The following is a 10000-nucleotide window of genomic DNA, read 5'->3' as shown; positions in this document are numbered from 1 at the left end:
TAAAACATCTCGAAAACAGTTTCACTTAGGGGATTACCTTCAGATGATTTTCCTTCACTTAAGTAAATCAAGGGTGTTTGCATAAGCCTCTTCCAAATGGTTATTATTCTAATAGAAATTGTCCAGTTCCTCTCAGATTAGCACTGAAGAAGGGAAGAAGAAAAATGGGGAAATTTAATGCACTGTTGGAATGCGCTGCATCCAATGAACACATCCCTCCTTCCTCAGTCAAGGTCACAACTGATCTTCCAGGCATGGAGAGGGTAAACTAACGTGGCGTACCCCGTGTCCTTACCTATCTATTTTCTGTCAGATCTGTGATTTCCACATGGATGGTGGAGAAAATGATGCATCATCTCTGCATCGGAGCAGGACCGGAGCACGGCGGACCAAATTGATGAATGACAGTGCTTTGTTTCAGCTCGCAGACAAATGAGTGTCATCTACATCAAAAGTCCCTCAGTGCGCATTAGACACCATAATACGCCGCGCGGCGTCTGCTAGCAATCAGCCATCAATCATCAGTCACTCGGCCAAGCGGATGCTAACGCTAGCTCGATCATGAGTGACACCAGTGTACTCCCACACTGTCTGTCGTCTATTTAGCAGTGACACGTCCCGTAATGACAGTGTCTGCCCAGATAGCACTTTCCAAAAGCACTGGAGGGAGAAGGGGGGGGGTAGCTAACACCTACTACATCCATAGAAAATGAAACTTTTGGGGGGAATCTCAAAGCTTTTCACATGGCATGAAAAATAGCTATGCTACTGCTGGAAGGGAGAGGTGTGTGGTGTGTTAGAAAGACAAGCAAATACAGAGAGAAAGAAGCATCATATTCAAAGCATACTTTAAATATACATACAACTTTTACTTTACTTTTACCCTAACGCTAAGAAACACAATCCCTGTGACAACTCTCAAAGTCTAGACAGAAGTCGATTAATTATTGCCTCACTCCTAATCCATCGATTCACTGGAGCCAAATCCAATCCCCATGTTGGCTCAATAATGTTTTGCAACCACGATGCACGGTAGCCGGTGGCCCGGTTTTGTGCCGGATGCGCGGTGCCATTTTGTGCCGGAATTCTTCACATACATTATTTATCCAGTTGGAACATTGATTGATGATACAGTGCCCTTTACCAGGCCAACAGTAATAAATAAGAGCAGTGTTTACAGTATATGGCATTTTTCCAAGGGCTCAAAATGCTTTACACTGAGTAGGAAGACTCACCTCATCAACTGCCAGAACCATCTGGGTGATGCAATATAACTGATTATGAGTAAGCGGCATTACAGCTATATAAACACTGAGAAATATCGAAAGGAAAAAAGGCTTATGGCTAATCAGCATAAGTACAACCAAAGCCAGCTGAAAACCTAAAGGGCGAATGAGGGATGACTTGTGGGAGTGAGAACTCTGGGCATCTGTGCTCTTTAGGGAGATACAGCTTTCTGCCCTCCTGCTTCTTACTCACCGTATGCACAGACACAGACACACACACACACTCACACACACACACACACACACACACACACACACACACACACACACACTCACTCACGCACGCACGCACGCACGCACGCACGCACGCACGCACGCACGCACGCACGCACGCACGCACGCACACACACACACACACACACACACACACGCACACGCACGCACTTGCACACATGCACATACGCATGTACACACAGACACAGACAGACACACACACACACACACACACACACACACACGTATGCTATGTGGTCATTCGGGGGGGGGGGGGGGGGGGGGCTCTGACCAGATGTCTTCACAGTGAGGACATTGCCCAGTACAGGGACCCCAACACACACTGTTCTGCAGCCCCCCCTCTTAACATCTGGTGCCCTGGTGCATCTGGTACTGCTTCAGCATCTGGGATTCACTTTCCTGGCCAAGGTCGCAACCCTCTCAGCTGCAGACAACAACACACATGTGCACACGCGTGTGTGTATGTGTGTGTATGTATATATGTGTGTGTGTGTGTGTGTGTGTTTGCCCTACACACTGTCCTACCACAGGGGTCTAGACCAGAGCTCTGCTTTCCCCACAGGAATCTAAGGTTGGAGACCCACATCAGCATGTTAGGGGCAGCAGGAGACACCAGTGTCCTCCTGACATTGGGCCCCCTACTCCATTTTTTCCGTGAGAGAGAGAGAGAGGGGGGGGGTGATAAGTAAAAGAACATAATGAAAGGATAATAAATGAAGATGGAGAGAGGGGGTGAACACATGCACTAAGCCCTGAGCTGATGAAGCCATTGCAACAGTGTTACCCCGAGGTCCTGCTATCTACACTGGCTCATTTCATTTGCAGATCCCTAGTGTCACTACTGCAGGCCATTCCTGATGCTGTGTGTGTGTGTGTGTGTGTGTGTGTGTGTGTGTGTGTGTGTGTGTGTGTCTATGTGTGTGTGTGTGTGTGTGTGTGTGTGCGTGTGTGTGTGTGTGTGTGTGTGTGTGTGTGTGTGTGTGTGTGTGTGCGTGTGTGCGTGTGTGTGTGTGTGTGTGCTCTGTATAGCAGCATTAAATATTCAACAGTATTTTCTAAACAGTGCCCAACCTTTAGTGGATGCATTATTCAACAGTATTTCTCTGAGGTCATAAATAGAGCTTCTAATTAAACTCTCCATTGCTGCTTTCCAGAGACTGTGGATGGGTCATATTAAATGCACATGGTATAAACACATTAAAATGCTGTTGTGATGCATTATAATCAACTAAAGTCATCCCTTAAGGTGTAACAACCCTAGAACCCTAGGAGGCATTGTATCCGGCCTAGTGAGTATAGGTTCTAACCCTGCTAGGTGATGTTTTACTCACGTTGAGCAGAGGGGACAGCTCGACCACCACCATGGGTTCCATGGGTTTGGGTTCCGGGCGCACGGTCACTGTCAAGATCTTAGAGTTGAGTACTGCAGGGAGTCTGAGGAGAAAGAAAGAGAGAGAGAGGGTGAGAGAGAGATATTGTTCATTTGCCCCCTGAAAGATATGAGAGAGAGAGAGAGAGAGAGAGAGAGAGAGAGAGAGAGAGAGAGAGAGAGAGAGAGAGAGAGAGAGAGAGAGACAGACATCACCCCCGCCCAACTCCCCCTGCAGTGTTTTTACGGCTTCTGACCGGGTTCACGGAAAACTAACGAGACACACAAACCCTAAGCCAAGCCTAAACAAACACACAAGCCTAAACCTATTAGCATTCAGCAGAGCACATGATAACAGCACAGACCGCACTCAGGCACAACCAACCAAGAGCACTGACCTGGATAACAGGACCAGACCCAATGAAGAAACAACATATGGAGAGAGGAGATGGGAGATGAGAAGAGACAGAGCGAGAGAGAGAGAGAGAGAGAGAGAGAAAGAAAGAGAGAGAGGGAGGGGAGAGGGGAGAGAGGAGAGGGCAGATGAAAAGAGACAGACCGAGAAAGAGAGAGAGAGAGAGAGAGAGAGATGGAACAAGTGTGAGGGAGGGAGGGCACAGGTGTGAGACAGCGAGAGAGAAAGAGAAAGCGAGGGAGAGCGTGGTTTATTTGATCCTATTTTCATGCAACGATCAAAACCATGTAACGATCTTCATTGACGATGTACCATATAATCATAATGTTATAATATATAGATCATAATGAGAGAGAGAGAAAGAGAGCGACAGACTGTCATTCCTATGATTAAAACTGTACTCGTCCTCTTAGAAAACAACAACAACAAAAAACACTTAGATAACGAATGAACGTGTGCAGTAACTGCATTGATTTCCGTTACCAAGTGGTAACTCATCCATTCCACTGCCACTATGCTTTCCAACCATTCCAAGTCCTACTCAGAGTAAGAGGAACACCAACACATTCATGGTACAGAGTCAGTTCATCGTCAGTAATACAGTGGTATAATGGCAGTTTCTAGCGAATGTACTGTAGACTGGGGTCACTACTGAGTTACAAAGGATTGTCCTGGTCAGGGACTGTTTAATCCTCCTGGTACACTACTCCCTCGCCACTACGGTGAACACCAATGGATTGGGATTAGGAGGTAGGTTATCCGGATAGTTGTGGGATCCTAGAAAGATGGCCCCTGGCCCTAGCATCTGCTCTCCTCTCATCAGCTCTTGCGATGACTGATGGATAGATAGATGATTCACTTACTCAGACAAATGGATTTGTTGTAATCGTGAAAAAATGTCACATAAGGCCACGTGATCATCTGTCTCGATTCTGGACGAAGATAAGTGTGTACACGTTGCGGGCTTGCGGCCACTTGTTGATGGTTTGAGAGTTTAGGAGTTTAGGTATGTTGCATTTACATAGACCACTCACTGAGAAGGAGAACTAACAACAGAACTGGGGACACCAGGGAATACAGGAGGAGTGGTACTTACTTAGGTGACGGTAGGATGACTCCAAGGGTCCGGTAGAGGATGGCACCGATGACAAAGTACGAAGTTTCATCAGATTCTACAAAACAAAAACATTTCACAAAATACATGACGACGTTGAATACAAACCAGCACCCAACTCTCAGAATATCCAATGGGTACGGTGCAAACTCCAGAACACTGTTCAGGTACAGTACATGCCCTCAGGCAAGGAGTGTCATGATATTTCATTCCTTGGTCTAAGGTTCCTCAGACAAGGGTTAGATGTTGGAAGACAAGGCAGAGAGAGGATGGGGAAGAGGAAAGACGAGAAACTCGAACGAACAACCCTTCCTTACAGCCCCCAACCCCCTCCCCCTCCCCCTCCCCCTCCATTCTCCATCCATCTCCTTCAACTTTTCAACTCCCTCCTGGTTGTGCTTCTTCAAAACTTTTCTCTCCCTCCTCCTGTTTTGTTTTTCTATCCCCTCTTCACCTCCTAATCTCTTTCAACAGGCCAAAGCATTTTTTCCCTCCCTCCGTGTTCTCTCTCTGTTCTCCCCCCTGTTCTCCCTCCGCTCCCCTCAGGCCTTTCTCTCCCTCGATCCCTTTATCCCTAGGACGGTCCCTCGCTACAAGCACATACGTCCCAGAGAGAGGGAGTGTCCCTCTATAAATGTCACGCTGGAACGAGGGATGGCGGAGGCGGAAGCCTGCAGAGAGGGATGAGTAGTCTGTGAGATTAGTCTCCCCCTTCTCTCTCCTCTGTGCTGAGACAGGGGTTGGGAGGGAACAGGGATAGACTGGGGAGGGAGGGAGGGAGGGAGGGAGGGAGGGAGGGTGGAGGGCCAAAGCTGCTCATCAGACACATAGGCTGACTCATCCTAACTACTGTATAAAGAAACACTATAGAGAGAGAGATAGAGATAGAGAGAGAGAGAGAGAGAGAGAGAGAGAGAGAGAGAGAGAGAGAGAGAGAGAGAGAGAGAGAGAGAGAGAGAGAGAGAGAGAAGAGAGCGACAGACAGATAGATCGAGATAGATAGATAGATATAAACAGAGATGGTGAAGACAGAGGCAGATAGAGAGGAGATTGCAAGAAGAAGAAGTATTTCAGTGGAAAAAAACAAAAAAACATGATCAAAGTCTGCGTCAGAAAGGCACAGACTGTGATGGATCCTAATTGGATGCAGTGTGCATGAGCATGCAAATGAGCTGCCTGCTGTATTGTGGGTAAATCGTAAATCAGGCAGTGAGAGGTGTGCCACATCTACCCTTTCGCAATGCCACAAACTCATTACACAAACCTGATTAAGACTAGAAGACCATTCAATCACACCAGTTTCATTTTCCCTTAACAGAGTTTGGTCATCCTGTACTTTGAATTTTTTTTTTTTTTACATTGTCAGTGAACTGTTAGGCTCTGACTGAAATGGGAAAATCATCAGCCGTGATTTATCTATATTAGGAAGAGATAGAAAACTTGACGAGGTACAAATTACCCATGGAAGCCATAATAATCCATGACACAGACTGCGTAATCAAACAGCTTCCATCCCTTTCTTCTATTCTCTCCCTCCTTTCATGGACACTGATCTGAGGCCTCAGGTGAAAGCAGTATGGTGGGCGTACTCAGACTCTGTCTGGATCTACTCCTTCAGTTACGGTGACCTTCCGTAAGTATTGAGAATGTCGTGACCTTAGAATTATAAGGTTCTATCTCCGTTTAGGGTAGTTCAGAGATATTGAGCATTAACGTTTTTACATTCCATTATGTTTTGTGAGATGGAACCTGTATTTTATTAATTACTAACAAAAAAAAATCTACATTTTAAAAATAACACCACACAGGCATTAATAAACACCTAATGAATCATTTTGTATGCATAGTCCCTCTATTTCATGGCACCGACATAATTGGGACAGATTCATATTATGTCCAAATTAAGCACTCATGTTCATTTGTTGGTCACATTATCCTTTGCCTATAAAAACTGCCAGAAATCTGTGACCAAGTGACAACACCAGATGCTGAGTATCTTCTCTACTAATGCTCTGCCAGGCCTGTACTGCAGTCATCTTCAGTTTTTGGGTATTTTTACCTAAAAGGTTATATTTAGGAAATTAAATGCATGTTAAATTGGATTTGAATCTGAAGAATGATTTGGCCACTCAAGAATGTTCCACTCTTTGGTCCTGAACCATTGCCTGGTTGCTATGGCAGTATCTTTGGAGTCATTGTCTACCTGTATGATGAAGTGCCATCCACTGACTTTGGAGGCATTTGATTGTACTCCCGCAGGCAAGATTGATTGATTGATTGATTATACTTTATTGTCCCCGAGGGGAAATTTGTCTTGGGCATGGTACTTTCATGTTACAAGTGCAACAGAGACGATACATACAACATACAGTAGACAAAGTAAACAACAGGACAGCAACAAACATTGAGTGACATTGGCAGCAGTTTCCACCTGGACATGGCATCATTTGGTATAAATATATATTGCACATAACCCTTCAAGTGGTGTTTTCGAATATTGCACATGGCCCTTCAAGTGGTGTCTAAGATAAAGTGCAGGTGCTGGTGATCATGTCCTAATCATCGTTTCTGCTTGAGCGAATTGATTAGTTTAATGGAGAATGGGACAAATGATAGTTTTAAGAGCTTATAATTACATCTTCGCATGTAATTATAAGATGTTTCTGTACACTTCAGAATATATTCTGCTGCTGACGTGAGCAGTTACATAATCAATTATGACAAGTTAGCCAGTTAGAGGGAGCCATACATGCCCAAACTATCACACCTTCTCCACTATGTTTCACAGATAAGGCCACTATGCAGTCACTATGGTAGGCCTACATGACTTGTCTTATTTGTCCAAAACACCTTTTTTCCAGAATTATGCAGGCTATTTAAAGTACTTTTTAAGAAACTGTAACTTGACCCTCCTGTAGCTAGCATCCTCCATTGTAGAGTAGAGTTTCATTTTTTTAATGACCCATACTGCTGATTTTGGCATGGTGTAAGAAAGTGTGTATGTGTGTATGTGTGTGTGTGTGTGTGTGTGTGTGTGTGTGTGTGTGTGTACACCAGTCTCAATGTCATACATCAGTACCTGTGTGTGCGTGCGTGCAGTACATGACTTCCTCTCCTCCCTATCAGCTAGGTCAGTGTCATTCAATGTATCAGTGAACAGGCCGGCCCTTGCCTAGTGAAGGGAATCATGAGGCTACCAGTGTGCATGTGTGTGTGTGTGTGTGTGTGTGTGTGTGTGTGTGTGTATGTGTGTGTGTGTGTGTGTGTGGTGTGTTGATTGATGTGTCATTGATCTGTCAGCTTGAGAAAAGCTTTGATTATACGTTAAATGAACCAAACAACCAGATAACAATCAGCTTAAGGCCACAATGAGCCTTCTGCAATGCCCATGAATAGAGCTTGACGCTGACCTCCAACCACTGCCATTCACAAGCCATCACTCAGACTAGTGAAACACAAAGAGGTAGACAGCAAAGGTCTGTCAAACACCGAGAGAAAAGGAATAGGAGAGCGAGAGGGTACAATAATAAGAGGAGAAGGTGCTTGGAGAGCTGGTGGAGAGAGCACATCAAGTGAATAAAGGAGAAGAAGAGATCGTTTTCAAAGGGCAACAGAGGAAGATGGTGCAATGTCCTCAACAACAGACAGGGAACACAGAGTGCCACCCATCTGTCTGTGGCACCTCTAATCTTTCATTACAGGGGGCGGAGGGCCAGGCAGGAAGTCAAAGTTTGCAATTTCCTGTGGAGCGTGCCCTGTGTCTGGGGTCATTCTACAGAGAGGGCAAGATCAGATATAAATATATCATACATCTATTTCTGATTTTCTCTCTGTCTGTGTTACTCTCACTTTATTCCTTGTATCTTTCGCTAACCCTCTATCCATGTCTGTATCCTGTCTCTCTCTTTATCCCATTGTCTTTAAATTCTCTTTTAGTCTCCTTTCTTTAACTCTAATCTTCTTTTGATCTGTTGGGGGGGGGAACATTGGAATGCTTCCATAGAAACCTGTTCAAAGTAGCCTGACTTCACTCATTAAAGGCGCATGTAACCACAAAGTGCTAGCTGGCTAACCTTGAGATAGATCTCAGCGGCAGTTTCATGTTCACCAGTTAGCCAGCTAGCATTTTAAGGTGGCATGACGAGTGTCTTTTAATAATGTTTCAGTTGTTGGACAACACAAAAAGCAGTCCCAGCTCAGGTAGAGGTAGACAAAACAAGATTAATTTACTGTACATTGAGGACAACGGGGAGATTGCATTGTTGTCTCCCAAAAGGGGCATGACTTTTTAGAAGTGTCAGATCTGTGGATATCTATAACTGTCTCACTCTATGAGTAATACTGGATGTGCTCTCAAGACAGGACTTTCTGTCATGACAGTGACGAGGGCGGGGGGGAATTATGTCCTTGTTTCTTGAGATCCCTTCCACTGATGGGACAAATGGCTATGAGCTCTCTGGGATGTACTCTGGAAGGTGTCAAACGTGTGGTGTCATCAGAATAGAAGTGATGATGAATTCTGATTGGTCTCCTTGAAAACAGCTCCTAATTTAAATATTTCAGTCGATACAAGAGAAGTAAAGTAAGAGCACAGATTCTCTCTCTTTTTCCTGGCCTGTGTTCTAATCTGAGCTGTGAGTATTATTGCAAGAGTGACCTGTGGTCCTCTCTCTATCTCTCTCTTTATCTATCATTTTATTATTGAGAGTAGAATGTAACATTTACCTATGAAGTATTTACTATGTAATCATTTGTAAGTATTATTAAAGCGTTGTTTGATGCATTCTATTTGACAATTATTGCACAAAATCAGCACAAACGTGATAATTACATTACATGCAGTCAGATTATATATTAGATATGCTTTGCTATTAACAAAATATAGCCACATGTCCTTGCCAAACCTTTACATAGAACCGCCATCCGAAATAAGGTCTACAAAAGTCTGAGGACGTCTTAATCTTGGTATGTGGACCTGGAGATGACAACATTACCTTTGTCGTGTAAAAAAGCCTTGCACTATCCATCCTCATAAATTGCAGCAGCCTCATCTCACACATCTCCCATTTGTTTGTAGACAGCTAACCTGGGCAACGGCCTGATTGTTTCAAGATCGAAAGGAATCCTCTCTGATTGGGGGTATTTTCGAAAAGATCATCAGACTATGATGGGATATGATCGTTGGCCCACCCCTAGCATCTGTAGTGATGAAGAGTGAGATGAAGAGTGAGATAAAGAGTTGCATGGTGTATAATGTGGTTTTACCCTCTGAGGTGAGAGTGAAGACCTCTTTAGGGATGTAGAGTTTGTCTTCGGCAGTGCGAGCCCAGTCTTTCATCCCCCTCCTCCCCTTCATGGGGAAGTTGATGTCGCTGGACACCGCCGATACCGGCTCACGTTGGATTGTGATCACTATCCAGACAAATGCATCAGGGAACAGGGGTAAATAACTTCTATTGTACAAGAGCCATGTTTGGTCTAACAATGTCATCACACATGAGGTACCTTGGAGCAGTAATACAGTAATAAATAGAGCCAGAGAAGGTGTAGGTACAGAATGTCTTCATACATAGCATTGATCT

The 10000-nt window shown here is 44.6% G+C and overlaps 1 protein-coding gene across 1 annotated transcript in view; it reads right to left on the bottom strand.

The window, feature by feature from the left end:
- adgrb2 (adhesion G protein-coupled receptor B2) overlaps nucleotides 1-10000 on the bottom strand; it is a gene marked incomplete at both ends in the record, with an annotated part of 148294 nt that overhangs the window by 73943 nt on the left and 64351 nt on the right. Inside the window, 3 exons of the mRNA XM_080531106.1 lie at nucleotides 2852-2954; nucleotides 4401-4476; nucleotides 9684-9830. Coding sequence (XP_080387232.1) covers nucleotides 2852-2954; nucleotides 4401-4476; nucleotides 9684-9830 — 326 coding nt within the window. The remainder of the gene's footprint in view (nucleotides 1-2851; nucleotides 2955-4400; nucleotides 4477-9683; nucleotides 9831-10000) is intronic.

The sequence above is a fragment of the Nansenia antarctica genome (genome assembly GCF_963989245.1).
Source record: "Nansenia antarctica genome assembly, chromosome: 5".
In the NCBI taxonomy this organism is placed as follows: Eukaryota; Metazoa; Chordata; class Actinopteri; order Argentiniformes; family Microstomatidae; genus Nansenia; species Nansenia antarctica.
Note: the sequence above shows the minus strand (reverse complement) of the source record. Positions and strands in the feature narration are given on the sequence as shown.